Source organism: Lampris incognitus, chromosome 20, assembly GCF_029633865.1.
Source record: "Lampris incognitus isolate fLamInc1 chromosome 20, fLamInc1.hap2, whole genome shotgun sequence".
NCBI classification, from domain to species: Eukaryota; Metazoa; Chordata; class Actinopteri; order Lampriformes; family Lampridae; genus Lampris; species Lampris incognitus.
The window spans coordinates 9,785,683-9,807,548 of record NC_079230.1 but is presented as its reverse complement, the minus strand read 5'-3'; the positions used below and the strand labels follow the sequence as shown (position 1 = coordinate 9,807,548).

Genomic DNA, 21,866 nt, shown 5'->3' with positions numbered 1-21,866 from the left:
ATATATGTGTGTGTGTATGTATGTATATGTATGTATGTGTGTGTGTGTGTATATATATATATATATATATATAAACGAAAAAGAAGAAAGCTACAGACCAGAATCTAGAAGTCAAACAACTTTCCTTTATTTGTAACATACAAATAAAACACTGACAAGGCAGAAATGACTTATTTATCCCTTTCATCGTTGGTTAAGCACAGGACTAGAACACCCAATCTTTTAACAGAGTTTCCGAAACTTCATTTAAAGAAAAGACGTTTTACCTGAAAAAGGCCAAAAAAAAAACAAAAAACAGTAAAACAGAAAACGGATCTGTAACAGACCGAGGGAGGGGAACTGCTGGGAGAAAAGAGGGTGGGGAAGGGGCCGCAGAAACGTGAAAATATTCAACATGAATCAAGGTACTCAAAATGTTAACTTGAAAATTTGGGGAAATCTAAAATAAACTGGCCAAGTAGGTTCAACATCAAACTAAAAGCTTACTTCCAGAAAAGCATAATCTCTCCCCACTGGTCCCTACCCTGTCACGTTACACGTAAAAGCATCTTTCAAAGCCGTGTTTCACTTGTATGCACACGCATGCCTCCATAGAGATTCAGGAGCAGTCGCCATCCAAAAAAAGATGCCCCCAATTATCTGTTGTCACAAGTTGCATGTGTGTGCCCCCCCCCCCTCAGCAATCCATTATCCAAACAGCTTGTCCTACTTTGGGTCGTGGGACGCTTGAGCCTATCCAAGCAGTCAATACAGGTAATTACTAAGAAGCGTAATTACCTTTTCAAAAGCATTACTAGCTACAGAACAAAATATGATTACCTGGGCTGACTCTGTTGCCTTGGTGTCCTCAAGTAGGACTCCTACATCAGGCTTTTGTTGTGACTGTAGCTGCTGGAGACCACAGTCTACGGAACAGCCAATAAAGGAACGTGATCATTCATGAACACCTATAGGAGGCATGCGCCTGAAAAGTGAAACCTTGCTTTAAACCAGATGAAATGAAAGAAAACCCACTGAATCCAAGATCAAAACTGTTGGGGATAGCAAATCCAGCAGACGTCTGATGAACATCATGGCTGCTTGTTAAAACGGAGGTTTGTTTACGTTTGATAACCTGAGAGACTGTTGATATACTGCTGCTATATACAATATCCTGTTAATTGTGTTTTTTAATATATGCAATAAAAATGAAAGATTGTACTTATCAGGACTTTTCCAACAACTAAAACACACAAGCAAACTGCTTTTTGCCGGTTTTTTTCCTTCTTCTTCTTGTTCGTTACTGTTCTGACAAACATGAGACAACTACATGTCATCTTGAGTACTAGGTGGCTTGGTTATACCTGCTTGTCTCCTGCCCATTTGTTCCAACCAAACGGCCCCCCAGATGTGGACTTGATCCCACTCAAGCCTCTCTGTGTATAAATTAATTATGCTTTCCACTTCAAGACACTGAACAGGCTTCATTTATGTACTAAGGTTGTTTGTGGTGAGTGGAGAAAACAGGCATTCATAGAGACAAAGGGGCAAGTCTTGTGGAAATGCCTCCCTTTCTCATGTGATAAAACAATACCCCCCTCCCCTTCCCACAAGCAGTGTATGATTCAAACCAATTACCCACGGTCCACTATGGGGATGCAGTTTCTTTAAGGTTGGGTAGGGTGGGTCTAACCCAGTTACCTGGCACTCAAGACTGTTGAAAATACCCTGAAGGCTTTGTAAACAGATACTGAAACAACAAGATCCAAGTGGCTTCAGCAGCCTCTTGGGGCGGCCTGGTACATGGGGTATCTACAATCTCAAGGAAAAAAAAAAAAATCTGAATTTTATTTCCCACAAGCATCTTGCGGTGGAGCGGGCCTTTTTTTCCACTGATGGTTTACAGTCCAATAGGTAGGTATAGAGACAGTAGCACAGAGACAGTAAACAAAAACCCATGACTGAAACCTAACAGTCAGTTGTCTTTATGCATGCGAAACAATCCAGCTAAGAAAACACAGAAAGTTGAATCGGTTCATCTGGACACAACGTTTATTGACGAACGTTTCAGAGGTCACTTAGATGAACTGATTTAACTTTGACTTTTTTTCTGTTCGTTTTCCTCAGTCATTTTTACAAAATAAAGAGGTGGGGGGGAAAAAAAGACCCGACTTAATGTTACCGTTCCACAATTGATTATCTGTGCCAAGATGCTTTGAGAAATATAGAGCCAGCGTACTGATATCAAAACTCATCCAACCTCTTCCCCAAAGATGTAGGTTTTAACCATGCACTGATGTTCATGGAAAATTTGTTCGAAATATTTAAGTCAGCAGGATTTGATCCATCAATGCAAACTGTGTCAGTCAGGACCACAGAAAGCAATACGGTTTAGGTTATCCCGATGAAGATGAATTTTTATCAAACAGACATTTTTAAACTTGTCATGCAAGCTACTGATGGTGGGTTGGGACCGGGGAGGGTTGGGGTCGGATGGGGCATCTCAATAAAAAGACCTTGAACACTCTGAAAACAGCATCTATCCTTCCTCCCAAGTTGCCTTCCATTCGCTGATAGAATTTATCAGGTTAAAACAACATGCCTGCTGACAGCTTTGTAATGGAGTGGCGAGTTATGCCCATTCTTTTTGTGTTAAATCAATATGCTTTACTCCCAGTGACAAATGGGGCAGGGCGAGAGGTGCAGGGGAGGATGCGGTTTGTAGTTTTAAAGATCCAGCCAAAGGTAGAGTCGGCATTTATTAGTCATCTATACCATCAGGGATGGAAGGGCGGCAGAGACGGGGCCAAGGGAAGAAGAATGCAGTTTCCCAAAGCTGCAGATAGCATCAATCAGTCTACCGTCCTCAGTATGTTTAGGTAATGGAGGAAGTAAGGAAAACTGAGGAAGAGAAGGACGGATGCAATCTTACAGAACTGAAGCGCAGTCCAGTGAAAAGGTATTATGGGTAAGGGAATCTTTTTAAGTAATGGAGGAATAAAAGAAAACTGAGGAAGAGAAGGATGGATGCAATCTTACAGAACTGAAGCAAAGTCCAGTGAAAATGCATTATGGGTACGGGAATCTGTCATCAGTATCTACAGGTACAGAACAAGAGGAAATAGTGGTTGAGGGAGGAAAGGGTGAAAAAGAGAGAAGATGGCAATTCTTTTCTTCTTTTTTTGTTTGTTTGTTTACAACAGTTATACGGCAACATGATGATGATGATGATGATGAGGGGGATTCCAACCAGTTGGGGGAGGGAAGGTAAAAGTGGAGAGAGGGGGTAATTAGGGAGAATGTCATCTTGCGTCAGGTTGCTTGATTACATTAGAGAGAAAAAAAAGAATTGAAAAAAAGGTATATTTCTAGGCATAGGGATAAATAGGGTGATGGGAACAGACATAAAGACGCAGTTTCCTAACTGTAAACTGTAACGTCCTAACAGTAGTAGGGCAGGCCAACGTGGTTCAAAATAGTACAGTTTGTGCCTGTGGCGCAGCTGCTACACAGACCAGTTTATACTTAACAAGCTATATGAATAACTCACAATATACCGGGACATGGTAACGTAGAACAGCGTGCATAACGCCAAGGGTTCTCAAACCCTTACACGGTCCCCAAAGTTGTGGCCTGGGACCCAAGTTTAATCAAAACGCGTTTATATTCTCGATGGAAGGACCTGACAGAGTCAGCCTTAGCCACGATCTAGTTAGTGTCCCCTGAAAATAGTTTAGGGAACCTGCACGATACTTCAATACAGTGCAGCACAGTAGAGGAGATGAGAACATGAGATTGAAGGTTGCTAGGTGAGGTGGATGGCATGAGAATATGGCGGGGGGGGGGGGGGGTATCTTTTCCATGACTCGGAACGAGTAACAGTTGGTACCTGGGACGGTAGGGCAGGATACGAGGCGGTTTGGACATCAGACCAGGATTTAGGAAAAACGGGGGCTATGTTTGAAAGCTCACACTGCATACCGCCTACTGAAATGGTTTGTAGCAGGAATGAATGGACGATAACTATCAATACATAAATCTCAACCCATAATAACACAGCAACATCTGTGGCCAAAGTGAGGCATGTTCCACCACTTAGTTCATTCTTCAGCACCCGACGGGCATTTTAACTTAAAAAAGTTCGGAGAAGGTAAACTAGAAATAGTAGGCAGCGGGAGCTTTCACACATGGCCATGAAAGTTGCTGGTTTTTTCTTTTCTTTTCTTACTGATTGGCAAGTCATTGTAGCCAATCAGTGGCAGCAGCCCCCACAGTGCCCGCCCCCGTGGGTGTGTCCTGCTGAGGCCTCGCCATGTTTGGTCCGCCGGCTGAGGATCTCGTAGGAGCAGTCGTCGCCACAACAGCCAGACATGCTGGGCGAGGTGTCATCAATCTCAAACCTAAGAGAACGGGGGGCAGAAAGATGGAATTAAGAAACTGAAAATGGAGGAAGGCAGACAGGTAAAATGGATGGAAGCAATTGGTTTGTCGTCCACTTGATACCTGACTGACACGTCGCAATAGGCTCAACCCTGTCATAGCTGGTTTAGGTAAGTATACTTCCTGTGAAATAGGCCAGCAGATCTACGACTGTATGGCCGGATGTCCTCGATAGTAATCACTAGGTTAGCAAATCAGGTCAGGACATGGTTTAATAAATTAGCTAATTGTGTGAGTTGGTCTTCAGTGTGAATGCTCCCTCTGGAGTATGACACAGGGAGCCTAACGTCATGTGAATTCAAAGTCAGACACTAACATTGTCTCTTTCTGGGGGGACCCAGGGCCATACTGTTAGGTTTAAATTCACCGTTGTTGACTGTGGTGATTGCTAACAAGAATCATGAAGCCATGTGACAGGAAACGTGCTGGCAGCACAGGCTACGCATTCATATTTTAGTGAGTAAAGAAAGCGCTTGTTGGCAGTCACGTGTCAGTCAACTACAATTAAGTGATTGCCTCGGGAAAGTGTCCCATCTACTGTGATTGTATAGCATTGAAACAGGGTCATGTTTTGCTTTCACAAACCTCTATATCTTTACTCTTCTTAAGCTACTATGACTCTTCCAAGCTGAAAAGTCATAAGATACCAATACAGTATTAACATAGCATTCCTATTTCAGAATATTAAAAGTATTAAAGTAATGTAAAAGACAGTAACTTCAAGTTACTCAAACAAGTACTTCAAACAAGAAGACAATCCAGGCACTCCAAATATAAGAAAAAGTAGGGGCTTTGATGAAGACCTACAGCAGCCGGAACATGTTGGCTAGTTCCAACATGTTTCGGCCACTGTAGGTCGAAACATGTTGGCTAGTTCCAAGGCTAGTTTTCTTAATATTTGGAGTGCCTTTTTTGTCTTCTTGACTTAAGTACTCTGTTTTTTCCCCGTTTTCCAACAGCACCCGACACATATTTTTCATCTATGTTTGATCATACGGAGCAACCAGTCATCTTTTTTCCCCCACAGAGAATAACTAATTTGCTATGAGGGTACATTTTCTCGTTCAGAACCAAAACATCCGTTTTGTGAGAGACTTGTCAGACAGTCAAGTGGTTGATTCCCCCGTCTGTCGAGCCTCATGTGTGCCCTCACTGAGCTACAGTTGCCGCCAATCAATCCAGAACTTTCTTTTGTGCATCTGCCCCCATTCTGTCTCCCTCAATACTTTTCAAGAAATAAAAAAAAGCTGAGTTGACTGCTAGGGTTGGGCATCGTTTGGATCTTAAGGATTCAGGTTCCGATTCTGCTTTTCGGTTCTGGTTCTTAACGATTCTCGATTCCAGTTCTTTGAGAGGCGGGGTCAAAACAGGTCGCATGCTTCTTTCACAGAACAAAAATGAATTTAAAAAAAAAAACTTTATGATCTGTTTTAAGAACAGATCATTCATGTGAATGTCTCATTCTTATATTTACATTTACGACAACTGTCTTCATACATGAAGATGAAGAAATAAAGACACAGTCGAACCCTAGTCCGGACTACCAGATATTAAACTCCTTAAATTAGAAACAGCTCGTGTTTGGAAAAATTAGCATATCTGCCTTCTCAGGCTGTATACGCGAGCGCTCAGCACAGAAAAAACACATTTCAGTGTTTGCATACAGTTTATAGCAATTCACTCATGTATAAGTTGTTTGCTGTCTCGCTGTTGTGAATAAAACAAACGTTATTCATTTTCCCCTACCCAATTGCGATGAGGTGCTGCTTGCTGTTTGCTTAGGGTTGGCTGAAGAGGACGCCGGGGCAGGAGATGGAGACCGGCGCAACGTGTCAAACACGGTACACTGGTTCATCTGTACACCGTGTAGCCGAAGGTGTTTGGCCATATTTGTTGTGCGTCCTCCCTTGCACGAAATAATTTTGCCACAGGTGTTGCACTGTGCCAACCCTTAATTTTTCAAGGCAAAATGAAGCCACACTTTGACCGCCACTTGCTCTGGCCCGTGATGGCGCACATTTAACTTGCGGAGGCGGGAACTACGGAAGCTGCATGGCGCCACCACGGAAACTGACACTAACTTTAGCACGAGTGAAATTTATTTAGGAACCGATAGGCAGAATCGAAATTTGAATTTCTTAACAATCCCTTTGGAATTGGAATTTTGGAACCGGTTCTCGATGATCAACACTGCACACAAAAAAAGAGGAAGAAAAAAAAATAAACAAAAGCCTCTGGCTTTGGAAGAGAGTGATCAGTGTTCACAAACATTGACTGCAATGTCCAAATCTGATTTCTCTGACAGATTGCCCTTTCTGAATCTTTATTTAAACCAAATGTCAACAAGGGAGGGAATGTACTCACTGTAAAGCTTCTCTGAAGAACTGGTAAGCCCCATGGTTGTGTTTGAATACTGTCAACATCACTTTCTTCATCTGTGTACTAGAAAGACATGAAAGCGAAGAACAAACAGATAATTGCGTTTACCTTCTTTTTCTAAAACCACGACTGTTGTGACCCAAGCCTGTTTTCTTTGTTGCTGTGTCGCTTTAATCAAGCTCAGCAATGGTGTTGGAAGATTACCAGTTTTGACCATCCCTCTGTGGACAAGTACTACACCGTTTAAAAATTAGTTGTATTTGAATTTCAACTGCATTTGGATATCTACTGCTCTTTAACCAATATTAAAAGGAAATTTCACAAATTGTTTTGTGTATGTGCAGTCAGTACTGATGAGTAATGTAGTAGATTGAAGACATGACGCCCTCCCTGTGCACTACATTACCGGAGGAATCGGTGTTCTCCTGCTCACAGTCTTTCTCACAGCACCTACATGTACCAGAATGCATTGCGCGTAAGCCTCAGTATGGTCGTCCATAAAACCCTCTGCGTTAGTGTTGTGGGACGTCATTTACACCATCGGAAATGTTGCTTAGCTGAGAGAACAAGAATGTGTTTTTGGAACAGCGCGTTAGAGTAGATTAGAGTATTAGAAACCCTGCTAGACTGTATGTAGTTTGTCTGGCTGCCAAATGATGTCATGATACGTCACTTGGCGGCCGGAAAACCAGCCGGTTTCACTGCCGCCCCAGAGATGCAGAAAAGGATCAGGAACAACTGCAGGTGTTTTTAATGTGCCATCCCTGTCGCAGATAGACACAGATAAGCTTGAACATGGGTGAATTTCCCCTTTAAGATCAGTGTCATCTTAGAATCAGATTAAACTTGAATTTATTGTTATTATTGTACACTCTGTAATCGCCACAAACCTTTTCGACAAAACAGTTACCAAAGTCAATGGGAGGCATAGTGACCACTTGTTTTATCATACCTCCGGGTGAAAAATCTCAATTCCCAATACATGAAAATCCTTTTGGTGACTTCACACACACACACACACATACACACATCCCCCCCCTCCCCCTTTTTCTCCCCAATTGTACCTGGCCAATTACCCCACTCTTTCGAGCCGTCCCGGTTGCAGCTCCACCCCTCCTGCTATTCCAGGGAGGGCTGCAAACTACCACATGCTTCCTCTGATACATGTGGAGTCGCCAGTTGCTTCTTTTCACCTGACAGTGAGGAGTTTCGTCAGGAGGGTGTAGAGTGTGGGAGGATCAGGCTATTCCCTCAAGTTCCCCCTCCTCCCCGAACAGGTGCCCTGACCGATCAGAGGAGGTGTCAGTGCAGCAACCAGGACACATACCCACATCCAGCTTCCCACCCAGTCACGGCCAGTTGTGTCTGTAGGGATGCCCGACCAAGCCGGAGGTAACATGGGGATTCGAACTGGCGATCCCCGTGCTGGTAGGCAACGGAATAGACCGCTATGCGGTGAAACATATTTGTATCTTCCAACTCTCAACCATTATGATTTACAAATGGTCATATGTGGTTGATGTTTTCATGGTTGTTAGGGATCCTAGTTACACCTGGATATGTGACAACTGTCAGGCCAAACAGCATCTGAACATCACACATTATCAACTATGATAGTAGCAACAGCAGTCCTTACCTATTGGCGATGAGCTGTAATATCTGGATGAGGAACTTGCCCAGTCCTTTCCTCCGCACTCTGCTCTCTAGCTGCACCTCGTAACTGCAGATTTAAGAGACGCAGCAGCATGGGGTGAGGATGATTGTCAGGCACAGACTCAAATAAGTGGGAGGGTTGGGCATGTTTCCCTTTTTTTTCTGCGCTGACTAATCATAGAGTCATGTTGGAAAACCTCTGATACTACACGTGGCACTAAGGTCCTTAAATATCATGTCAATGTCAAAGCTACCCCATCACTGAAAAGCTGAATCAAACACTTGGCGTAAAAACAAAAACTGAAATTTGAAAGGTTATCCCAAATGAAGGGATTGGTGCCTCACCAGTATAGTACCTCCTCCCCGCACTCCACATCGAATCGGAAGTGAGAGAAGGCGACAGGGGCGGAGTCAGTGTCACGAGCTAGCAGGTACCACGCCCTCTCGTCCTTCATCTCCTCCCTCTTTTCTCTCTCCTTCCATCCCCATTCACTCTGCTCGTACCTACATCAGAGAGATGGTAAATGAAATAAAATGGTTCAAGTGATGCCTAGTAGTCCATCTATTGATTGCATGGTTTTAGGTAAACTGTGTGGACTCGTACTTACCAAGCGTCTCAGATTAACTCCTAGGAATTGCGCTAAACATATGACTAGGACAACAACAAAAAATGCTCCTACCTCAATATAGGACTATGGAGTTGGTTATAAAACTTTCCACAACAGGCTCTCTCACAGCTTGGAGCAGGACTCCTCTTAAGAAAAACTGTGACTTCCCTAATTTGCGGTGCATTGAGACGCGAGGTGAAATTACAATGAAGTTTTATAGTTTCCTATGCAGTGAAAACTAGTTCTGAGACTTAATAAGCCTACCATCAACTTACGTCAACATCTTATTCTGTTCGTTTATTGTAAGCATAATTCAACAGGTTCACAGCTGGTTTATTTTTCCTTTATCTAAATCGAGTAGCAAGCATCAAGGGGTTGTGGAAAGGGGGTCATCAGCCACCTCTTTGCCTTTGTTCCAGCGCAAGTAATATACAGGGGTTGTTAAGCATTGGTTACACTCAGACAAAAGCTCGAGACCACTTTCATTGCGAACCCTTGAGTCATGTATAAAAGCATCTGGCAACGACTATCGAATCAATATTCGGTATCCATCATGGTTTGGGGAGTTCATGCTGCAGTATTGCTTGCTATTCACAAATGCACCCTTGCCCACACTTGGGGCAATAATCTGAAGACGTGCTCCCTCGAAAGCACAAGCTACTCCCTGAAAACCAGCGAATTGCACGATGGCAACTTGTCTGTGTCACTTCTCTGAGGGGTGGGAATAAATCTGCACGCCGGCAGCAGCAACGTTACGGCAATCTAAGTTTGATTTACTATCCTTCTAATGGATGTTCGTGAAGTGCTAAATTTATCGTTATTGCATCACTGGATTTTTACGGTTACCAGGGAGTTTAGAATTGCAAGAATTTTTGTTTCCAAAGAGGATATAGACCGTTGCTGGAAAGGTTTCATCCTGGATAAAGTAGGTCATCAGAAGTATCCCATTTGGATCAGCTCTATTTCTTCCCCTAAGCGCCGCTTTGTCAAGTGCTCCCAACACGTCCCTCCTGCCACGGAAAGTATGTCTCTGTCTTAATGTCATCTGCTGGGAACTCCTAATGCAGGCTTTCCCGACCCAGGGGTCCCACGGAATTCAAATGGGTTCGCCTGAAATTTCTAGTAATTGATCAATACAAATAATAACAATTATTATAATAATAAAAACACCACACACAATTTAAAACTAACCGTATGAACGTTTACTTGCAACACAGTATTACAAACTGTTACATAACTGAAAATAAATTAATTTTAGCAAAAAGTTCTCTGTGTTTTGAACGTCTGGAGTCACTAGAGGTTTGTGGTGTCAAAGTGGGGTCACAAGCCAAAAAAGATTGGGAACCACTATCGATGGATTAAGACACCTCTCCACCTCTCCTAAACACAGGTGGGCTTAGGAGATCTTTCCTGAGAGAGTAATGTTGATAAAATGCTCTCACCCCGTTCATAAAAATCTAAGAACAAAATTGTGTCAATCTGAGAATTTTCAGGTAGTCAGAAGCAATTTCTTATTCTAAGACATTAACGTTCCCCTGTTTTCAAACCAGCACATAAACCAAGTTCCGGTAAAGGTTAATGCTACTTCGAGGAATTTTTCCACAAATTTTTATCCATTTCAAATTATTTTTGATGCCTCTATATTACTGACATAATCAAATGACACCATCAGTGAGAAGATTAGATATTGATATGTAATGATTCCCAGATACTCTTCTCCGAGTCGGATTCCCCACTAAACACGGCGATAAGATTTATGGCACAGACGGGATACGTAGCCGCTATTAGAGTAACAACACCTCAATCGCTGTATATCTGACACATACTTGAACTTTGAAAACACCACTGCATATCTCACTCTTCTCTTCAAAACAAATGCATGAGCTACCAGAGATTGAATGCAGAGCTTTGCAACAAGAGGCAATGCTTATGCGAAATGAAGTCGTCCTTTGCCAAACGCTACCGCGTTTATCTACAGGGGGCGCAAAGTCAATTTAAAAAAAAACTCCTCTTAGGAGTTTTAAGTTCGATCTTGTCATCCTTACTTCAATGAATTTACCTTTTAAGTGCTGTCTCTGTTCCCTTTACAACTTCTACATCTGTTCTCCTTTGCCAATATAAACTGCACCCATGATTTTTTTTTTAATTCTCCCCAGTTGTATCCGGCCAATTACCCTATTTTCTGGAGGGCTGCAGACTACCACATGCTTCCACCGATACATGTGGAGTTGCCAGCCACTTCTTCTCACCTGACAGTGAGGAGTTTCGCCAGGGGGGTGTAGCGCATAGGAGGACCGCGCTATTCCCCCCAGTCCCCCCCCCCGAACAGGCACCCTGACCAACCAGAGGAGGCGCTAGTGCAGCGACCAAGACACATACCCACATCTGGCTTCCTGCCCGCAGACACGACCAATTGTGTCTGTTGGGATGCCCGACCAAGCCGGAGGTAACACGGGGATTCAAACCGACGATCCCCAAGTTGGTAGGCAACGGAATAGATCGCTACATTACCCAGACGCCCCCATCCATGATTTTCAAAAGAACAGAGTAGGACAGACAAGACTAAAAGAAAATACTTACAGTGTCTGCATGTTGGATCTGGTGAGTTCGTAGGCCCACTCTACAGACAGGGGGTTGAGGGTGGACACTCTCTTACACTCTATCTGCAGGTTCAGCCTACACGGGAGGACGAGGTACACAGTCAGTAAATGGTAAATGGACTGCATTTATATAGGGCTTTTCTAGTCTGCCGACCACTCAAAGCGCTTTACAGTGTATGCTTCACATTCAACCATTCACACACACATCCATACACTGATGGCAGAGGCTGCCATGCAAGGCACCAACCTGCTCTATAGGAGCATTCAGGGGTTCAGCGTCTTGCTCAAGGACACTTCTTCAAAACACTTTCTGGAGAAGCCGGGGATCAAACCAGCGACCTTCCGATCACTAGATGACCCGCTTTACCTCCTTGAACCATGCCGCCCCTATACCTATGCTTCCATCCAAATTTTCATTGACTTTTAAGAAATAATTCAAAAGTGAATAGATTGCATTTCTATAAGCAAAATGTATCCGCAAAACAGCGGAGAGCAGCGTTTCTATTAGCTTTAAGCAAAAATACATTTTTAAAAAACCCTGTGCACAGGGCACAAGACAAGGCCACAGTAATGATATAATCCAAGAGAAAAACGGAGGAAGAAGCCAAGGAATACTGGCCACTTCGACTTTTACGCCTTCAGCAAGCAAAGACATTTTGCAGTACTTGGAGATTTTTTTGTTTTTTTAATTCTGGTTCAGCTTTTCTTATTTGCAACTTCAAAATTGGCATAAAAATAGCTCAGCGGTAATGAAGCTGCAAAGATGGACAATAATTTCAACTTTTCATGAGGAAGCGAGTGCTGTGTCTGTGTGTGTGTATGGATATCTATATATAAAGAGAAAAAGCCATAAAGTGGTTTTTGCAAATAATCTGCACATTGGTTCTTCATTAGCATGTTCAACTGTGCAGCATATTAGCTTAAACAAAAAAAGAAAAGAAAAAAACTTACCCATTTCTGTCGTACTTTTTGAAGACTGGGAAAGCAGCCAGTGGGTCATCGAGCTGTGGGAGGAAAATAAAGGATAACATGAACTTGGGACAGATTTTAAAAGCCAAGTCAACTGTTACTGCAGCTCTCCAGTATTGTTCTTTGCTGTCGTAAACTCATCTTGCCACCTCTTCCATACATATAGTTCACTGCACCACAGAGAAAACTATAACACTCAAATGCATATAATTTATTGACTTAATAATTTCATAAGAATCAAACATTTTAATAAACAGAACATCAAACATGTCTCTGTTTAAGCATCACTTTTAAATTTATGTTGTGTCTAAGAAGCTCATAAAAAAACCCCACCAAGTCAAAGTTCTGGGATGTGATAACATAGGTTATGATCAGCGCCCCACAGGAATTTGTTCATCTTTCCCCACACAGAAAGAAAATGAATTGTTCAGGCATTGAGAAACACATGCACATACCCCCCCCCCAAAAAAAATGTACTTGTACAAAGAAGAAGGAAAAAAGAACATAACGAAGGAGCTAAATAAAATGTTAGTATTTGGAATTACGACGACCAGAGCTCGGAGAAGCTTATTGTTTATCTACAACTCAAATTATTGAAGAACATAAAAACATACAAAATATCCAATGAGCCAAAAAAAAACGAAAGAGCTATCTTTAATTAGTGCCAAACTCCGAGGACAACTGTCCCAGATTACGGAGCCAAACGGTGGTGACTAATTATTGGACAGATATTATCATTACTTGTTTTCAGTGTCTGTGAAGTCAGGTTTTTTTTTTTTAGCGTGGGCAATATGCTTAACGACCCTTTCCTTCACCTCCCATCTTCTCGGTTAAACAACAATCCGGCTTTCCCAAAAGGACCGGAGGGAAGGGGCTCTTGCTGGGCCGACTCGAAAATGGTGAGAAAACGGGGTTGAAAGCACTACTTGTGCATTCGAAACAATAGCCCAACTGATGATTTGCCTCTGTTGCCAACGAGATAAACAAAAAGAGTCACAGAAATGTTACTTTGGGAAAATTTCTCACATTCCTGGCCCGCTGGCAAATTCACAGTGGCATGTGGCAGAAAAGGCGAGGCGAGGGAAAAGACCGAGAGGATGGAAATGACGCGTGGGTTGGACCAGAAATGCTCGATGTTGCAAGAACACGACTCGCATCCTACAGGGAAGAACCGCAGTGCACCCCTATTTTTGGGACAAGGACAGGCGACACAGAAAACTTTCGGGCCCAGGTTACTCCTGCACAGGCCTGCAGAGGAGGCCGTCATAATCTCGTCTCTAGAAGAGTTAGAAGAGTTCATGAAAAGAGCCACACCTGTCTCCACGTAAGCCAGGCTTCTGTATGGCTGACTTTGGCATCAGCTTTCAAAATCACCTTTAACTTTTATGACCGAGTTGAACTTTATTTTATTTATTAATTATTATACCCAGACCTCAGAGCTATATGGTGACTCTGAAACCTACATCCCCACCAATCTGTGGCACGGCCTGCTTTTTTTTTCCTTTCTTTTTTTTTGTGGAAGCTTTTTTATTTTTATTTTAAGTCTGACCCAAAATAAGGAAATGATGACTCAATGCAACGTGCTGTGGGTTAACATAGAGATGTTCTGAATGTTTCTGTGGTCGTCACCTCGAAGTCAATGTGAGACACATTTTACCTCTTATTCACTGCACATGAGACTGAGACTCAGGACAATTAATCCTGTAACTTCATTTTGGGACGGGCTTAAACCTAAAGATTCGCTTGGTGTTGGACAATGAGCAGCGCCTAAAACTGTAACAATGTGGACTGTTGCTCAAACTTATTAGAGTTATATATAAAAACAGTCTTAGTTCGTCTCTGTGGAAGGGATACTGGCAATCATCGGTTTAATTATACGTAAAAAAAAAAAAAAAAAACAAAGGTCAAAACATAGTGCCGACGTTACCTTTTCCTAGTTGTATGTCTCCGAGATGGGTTTTTCAGTGTAAGGTATGCAATGACAGCTACTGATGTCATACTGATCTGATAAGGCAATGTATTTTTATCAACAAGTTCAAGTCAGACCAAAAATCGAAGCACTTCTTTTCTATCACTTTTTTTTACTACTTTTATTGATCCCTGTGGGGCTATTCATTTACTTCAATGCATTTAACCCATCCTAACTTGCTACTTTTATCATCTTACAGTTTCTACTGTCTATTTCTACTAAACAAAAAATAAGTATAAGGGCATCTGGGTGGCATGATGGTCTATTCCGTTGCCTACCAACATGGGGATTGGCGGTTCGAATCCCCGTGTTATCGCTGGCTTGGCTGGGCGTCCCTACAGACACAATTGGCCGTGTCTGCAGTTGGAAGCCAGATGTGGGTATGTGTCCTGGCCGCTGCACTAGCACCTCCTCTGATCGGTCAGGGTGCCTGTTCAGCGGGGAGGGGGAACTGGGGGGAATAGCGTGAACCTCCCACGCACTACATCCCCCTGGCAAAACTCCTCACTGTCAGGTGAGAAGAAACGGCTGGCAACTCCACATTTATCAGAGGAGGCATGTGATAGTCTGTAGCCCTGCCTGGAACGGCAGAGGGGGTGGAGCAGCGACCGGGACGGCTCAGAAGAGTGGGGTGGGGTGGTTGGCCGGATACAACTGGGGGGAAAAGGCGGGGGGGGGTATAAAAAGGTACAATTCAATTTTTCCTTATTTTTCTTTTTAAAAGAGCTCCTCCCTAGTTCAGCTTCTCCTCAGCCATCTTGTCAGATACGTCACATTTTAAAAGTAGGCCGCGGCTATTTACATGTATAGAGACACGTTTAACATTCTCTAAATTTAACTTCCTTAGCCCATTCAAATTCCAGATTCCTGTTTGTCAGTCTTATTTAAAAAACTGGTGGAATAATCCTTTGTGCTCACCGTTTGTGGGTAACCCCAAATCTAGTCTCGCGATACCAGACAATCGGAGATCTCTGCCTACCAACCTAGCTGAGCAAGTGTTAAGAGACTGACTTGTGAGTCTACCCCAAATCCAAATCTACCGGCGACCATTGAACGTTTTTAACCATTCTGGTCCATTAGCCAGAGTCACCAGTCAACTGCAGTGCATTTCATGAAAATTATTGTACCAACCCTGTACTGTTGGGGGTGCTGATTAGCGGCGTCAGTCTATCGTCCCACTGCTCTCTACCAATCATGGGTATGCATGTTATGCCGGTCAGTGTGCGGGCCCATGGTTGGTGGAGCGGGGGGCGTGGCATGGCCCGCTGGTTACTGATTGATTTCGTTGATTTTTGTTTGGGGACGACCAGCTGTGATGGACTGATGGCCTGTGAGGGACTGGCGGCCTGTCCAGGGTTTCTCCCCACCTGCCGCCCAGTGACTGCTAGAATAGGCTACAGCATCCTGCAACCCTGATTGGGATAAGCGGCTTGGATAAAGAATGGATGTTGCTGAATGTTTAATGCTGTCTTCAAGGTTTTTAGACATGAAAAGTTCAGTCTCTGATTTTGGCGTGACTTTAAAGTGGACACCAATTAGAATCTGGACATCAGTTAAGATAGTAATGCTGACTTTTTAAGTGGCAGCTTTAACTGAATTTAGTTTCTACAGGTTTATCACCATGATTCAGTAGGTGGCCCAAGTGGGAACCTACTCCGGGCATTGTGGGTAAGGAGAGATAAGTGGGTGGTGTGAAAGAACTTTATGAAAAAGAAACACTGACAAACACGTCCCGAAAGACCGCTATCAGTATACTCGATACAAACCCTTCATTACCTCACTCCAAGCCGCCAGGGGCCACAGAATGATTACAAGGCAGCTATTACCTGAGCTGGCAATTAGGGGATTTGAGCACACTTTGTTGTCTTTAAAATCTATGTGATTGACCACAGAGACGAGGCCATCCTTGCACAAGTTCAGCCATTCTTCCTTCAACAGTATGAGTCTTTCCACGCCGATACGGCTAGTCTGAGAACGGTGAGGAAATGAACCAGAAAATCAAGGTTGAACTCTGTGCCCTGCTGATCAACTGTGACATGACAAACCATGTGGTCCGATTGCAGACATACCGACTACGAACTGCTTGTGAACTGGCGGGCTGTTAGCACCAGGTACTGGTACACACATCCTGCACTGTGGGGCCACAACACACCGTGTCTTTTAGTCTTATCTCTTTTTCAAAATGTGTCGCTTCATTCAAGAAATACTATTTCGTTTACAGCATACTGCCGCCATTAGTGCAAATATTACAGGAACATAACAGCTATAATATCCTTGCAAGAAATACTCTAAAGAAAGCAGAAAGAAAAAAACAGAAATCTTAGTGCCTTGCTCAAGGGCCCGGTTCCTGCCCACCCCACTCCTACCCCGAATCCACCCTGTTCTCTCACCTTGTTGGCTGCGTCCACCTTGGCACAGACAGCATCCATGGCCGCCCTTTCCTCCAGGCGCCTGGCCTTCTTCTCTTTCGCTCTGTTTGACTTCCTCTAAAAACAGGAATGAAGGGATGGAAGGGAGGAGAGAATTAGGGCACATAGTGGGCAGTGGGGGGTTGTTTGAGGGGTAGGACAGATGTAAAGGGGGGGCAGGGGGGTGGTGGTTGAATAAAAAAGATGTGAAAAAGAGAAGGACTTAGATACGATGGAGTGAGGAAAGGAGGTAAAGGAGAGTGGGATAACAAGAGAAAGAGGAGGGAAAATAAAGGAGAAGGGAGATAAACGGGGGAGAGACGTGTCAAAGGAGTTCACTGTGTCAAAGTCACTGATATGGAGTTGCAATTGTAATTTTTTTTTTTTGCTATCTTATCTCCAATTTGATTCTTGCACCTGCATTACAACTGACCTCCACAGGAGCACGACCAGCATTTTTTTCCTCTGATTTCTTGACCAGTGTGGGTACACTGGCATGAGGAGAAATATTACCGGGTTAAATGTCCCCCGAGGGCCCACAAAACTCCTTGAATAAAACTAACTGTGTGGTGATCTACTTTGGATTAACTGAAATAAGCTATGCTAACTTGGGTACGTCAACACCCTAAATCAGCCAGCCAGGAGAAAGCTTTTTTTTTTTTTAACACAATCGAGACAACCTTTTGCCATCAATTAAAAAAAAAAATATCACAAACTACCTGCTCAATCCAGCACTGACGTTTGAGCAGACATTTTGGAATCGGTTAGAAAATGATTGGTATTGGTACGGCCGTTGTTCTGACTGCAAATTAGCCAGATAAGCTGCTTCATATTACCTGACAAGACCAGATCTAAAGTCACTTTTACGCTCGTCTTCAGTTGAATGGATGACGATAGGCATAGAAGTTCTAGAAAAAAGTCTGAACAAAAAAAAAAAGAAAGAAAAAAAAGAGACTTTTTTGGTAAAGTGAATGCTTTAATGGGGGGGGGGCATGCTAAACAACATGCTATCTGTCCCATTTTGCTTGGATGATTTGCTTGGTTTGAAATGCGTTTAACTTTTCATAGCCAGTTTATTGTCACAAAACTTGGCAAAAAAAAAAAACCCTATCCAGGGTCTGATCACAGACCAGTGGTCTGAACACACAGAAATGCACATTTGCCCCCGCACACAAAAAAGGACTGATCCCTTTGCAATCAACTCCACCTGTGTGAGGAAAATGAAGGGGGGGTCGCGATGCAGCCTTTGTTAATACCAGTTATGTCATAAATGCCATTTGTCAGCTAACAGTTTTAGGGTATACTTGGGAAAACAATATTTACCTCCGAGACCTAACAAGTTTTAATCAATGGATATAAAACAACTGTTGGAAAAAATGCATAAAGGCAATGTCTTAGACAATGTTGCATCACTGGACATTTGTGACTGGACTAAACTTTGCTTTTCTCCAAAGCACTGGTTGAACGTTGTTCGGGTTGACCAAAGCTGAGAATCAACCAGACATACTTAATATGTGGATAAGCTTCAGTAAAAGAAGTCACTGTTCCTCCCAGGGAACACACACACAGACAGGACATTACTCACACAGTGAGACTGAAAATATAATGGACAACATAAGCCACAATAAATGCCACAAAGACTTAAACAAGACAACGTGAGTGAAAAAATTAATGGAAAAAACTAAAACAAAACAGAACAAACTACAAACACAAATACAATTATTAGGATTAGTACCCTTATCACCATCAGGCCATAAAAAGCAGACACTGATATGGCCACAAAGTTAATAAAACAACGGGACTCTTCAAGGGGCTAACTTGACATGCATACTCTATTCAACCATCAACACATACACAACTTATGGCCACAGTGGGGAGAGCAGCTCAGTAAGGATATATTGCGCCAATAAAGCATCAAAACACAAGCTACCATATCTTCAATCCCAATTTCCTAAAGCTCTTATTGATTGAATGACAGAAATTTACAAGTGGCTCCATATAGACAGAGTTCACTACTCCCGCCCCGTGAAGTAGGTACCCTATTATAGTCTGGTGTTGGCCTGATATCCAACACCAGTATCAGTACTTGTGCATCTGTAATGAAAATCACACTGCAAACTGGTTACACCATCTGTTCACAAAGGAGAGACTGTATAAATCAAAAAAGTTACTGTGAGGACTACTTCTTCTCCCAATACAGTGCACTGAGACAAATACTGATTCTTTGCCATCTTTGATCACTTACTTCTCTAACTTGATTACATAGCAAGCCGTTATTCAACCATTGAGAAATAGCTCAACAGTGACGTGAAACGCTGATTTCAGGCTGTCCTGACGTTTAAGCTACTACAGATTTTAGGGTATGCCAATTTGCAGGTCACTTTTAAACACCAGAAAAATCAACACCAACGACCCCAAATCCTGTTGTCACTTTTAAGCATAACGCTGCCAAGTGCTGAAAGCGTGTCCTTCTGCGGCACAGTGTGTAAATCTAAGTCACAATGAATACAGTTCCTAACACCCAGGAGCACCCCCCCCCCGTACAGGCTAATCATGACATCATCAATGCATCTATAGAGAAAAGGGGGGGAAGGGGGGGTAAACCTGCACGCGCTTTCATTTAAACCCGTCCACGGCAGCACCAGACAAGGTGGCAGTGAAGGGGAGGAATGCAACAACGTGACCAACTTTATGCAGATTTCGGGAATTAAAGCTGTACCATGCACAGGAACGGTGCAGACCGAACCGGGAACCCGGAAGCACGTGGATCGGTTTATCTAAAGCGAACAATAAACTCAGTGAAAAAAAAACACAAAAGTACCCGAGGCCTGGCCTGCGTGTTTTAAACCCCCCCCCCAACCAAGGCACCGAGCCTGGCCAGCAGGGAGGAGATGCCCCCGTCTGTCCGGGGCAGGGAGGGGGGGGAGCACACGCTGCTTTCCGACGGTCATTTCAAACACCGTACTCCGATATGTGTTCGCCGCTAATTGAGAGCAAAAGCCCCCGTCACACCGAAAATGGATTCCCGGGTGGCTAGCATGCAAGCTAACAGCGCCACAACACACAGCGCAAACACAAGGGAGGGTGGTGGGGGTGAACTACACAGCTGTCCCACACTGTTCGGAAAGTAAGTTCAAACAGCATGCGGCGAAAGTGCCGAAACGAATACAACAAGAAAAAGAAAAAAAGAAAAAGAAGGAAGACGCGTGTGACTGTAAGCTAACGACACCGTCGGGGCTAACCGGACGGCTAGCCGGCTAAAGCTAAGGCTAACACGGACAAATATGCCCGGTGCCAGCCTACTACATCCATCCACCATGGTCGCCCCTTCCTTCCTTCCCCCTCTCTCTCTCCCTCTTCTCTCGCAAACACACTCACCCCATCAGACCATGATCGCGCGCACCCACACACAAGCTCTTTGTTAGCATCCCCCCACCTCCTCCACACCCCCCCCCCAAAAAAACACAACAATGTTCACCTTTCGCTCAATTGTCACCAGCGCCCCGAAATAAGGGGGGCGAGAAAAAAAAACGCGTTCAAAACTCACCCCCATTTCGCCGTGCGGTTTACCGATCGCCCCGAAGAAGCACACCTGGCCGGAGACGTGCTGTGCCCGTACGGCTAACCGGGTAATTTGGCGATGGGAGGAAAAACGGGGGAGCCAGAGAGAGAGAGGGTGCAAGATTATGACAACGGTACGGTAGCGCGCTAACGAGGCTAGCTAGCTGGCTAGCACGGCGCGACGGCGGAGGCTCGCGAATCGAGCGACATTTGAATCTACCACCGCTGGAAATTCGGCTACTACCGGCGGGCGGGGGGGTGGGGGGTTTCTTTTCTTTTCTTTCCTTTCTTTCCTTTCTTGTACGTGCCCCTCTTTTTCGGCGCCAAGAATATGAGGTTGAAATCGCAGGTTTCTCTCTCTCTCTCTCTCTCGCGCTGGGTCTCTCGCTCTCGCTCTCTCTCGCGCGCTGTATCTCTCTCTCTCTCTCTCTCTCTCTCTCTCCTCCTCCGTCGCGTCCAACTAGTTGAGCGCGAATATGGTTTCCTCGTCTGGGAAATGACGACAGCCCGACGAGGGGCTCCGGAGGGGTCAAGGAGCCGACCACCACTCCTTATCTCCGGTTTACCCCCTTTCTCAGATAAATAAATAAAACTAACGTGTAATGACAAAAGAGGTTTTTTTTAATATAGCAGCAGGTGCTGCAGTCAGTCTCCACATAAACACACAAAAAGTCAATCCTTGTGTGTGTATATCTGAAGATTGTGTTGCTCTTCCGTGTAAATGACACCGAGAGAGCCACGAACCCGGAGCCGAATTCCATACATGGCCAATGAACATCATTCCCATTCTGATAAATTTAGCTGTTGGATATTCTGTTACCGATTATTTGTAAAGACGACCTTTTATTATAGCGCTTGCGCGCGTGCGTGTTCAGCCACATTTGTGAGGCTCAATTTGAATTTTAGGACTTTTTTTTGTCGCAAAGTCGGTACACTTATTCATGGGGGGGCGATTTACGGGCGGGTTTAAGGATGTGACGTCCAGCGGTCACGTACCACCGAGGGCCACGTGAATGCAGGTGCCCTTCCTTCCCAACCCAACACCACACCCACCAGGTGATTGCACCGATTAACACACCTTCATCCGGACAAAGGAGAGTCCGAATCACATTTATTGTCAAGTAAAAGAACATAGGAGGAATCTGACTCTGTACGTTGTTGCAAGAGGGGAAAATTAACAGCAAATAGTAAAGATAAAAGTTAAAAAGAATAATAAATTATATATATATATATATATATATATATATATATATACTACCGTTCAAAAGTTTGGGATCACATTGAAATGTCCATATTTTTG

General features: G+C 43.8%; 1 protein-coding gene across 1 annotated transcript; it reads right to left on the bottom strand.

The window, feature by feature from the left end:
• Positions 1-107: 107 nt before the first annotated feature.
• On the bottom strand, positions 108-20,963 carry naa40 (N-alpha-acetyltransferase 40, NatD catalytic subunit). Its single transcript, XM_056300396.1, has 8 exons — positions 20,553-20,963; positions 16,988-17,083; positions 12,611-12,663; positions 11,640-11,735; positions 8,797-8,955; positions 8,435-8,518; positions 6,784-6,861; positions 108-4,379 (listed from the first exon to the last, which is right to left on the bottom strand). Exons 1-8 carry the CDS (start codon positions 20,556-20,558, stop codon positions 4,232-4,234), a joined length of 720 nt encoding a protein of 239 aa, XP_056156371.1. The 5' UTR covers positions 20,559-20,963; the 3' UTR covers positions 108-4,231.
• Between the last annotated feature and the right edge of the window lie 903 nt (positions 20,964-21,866).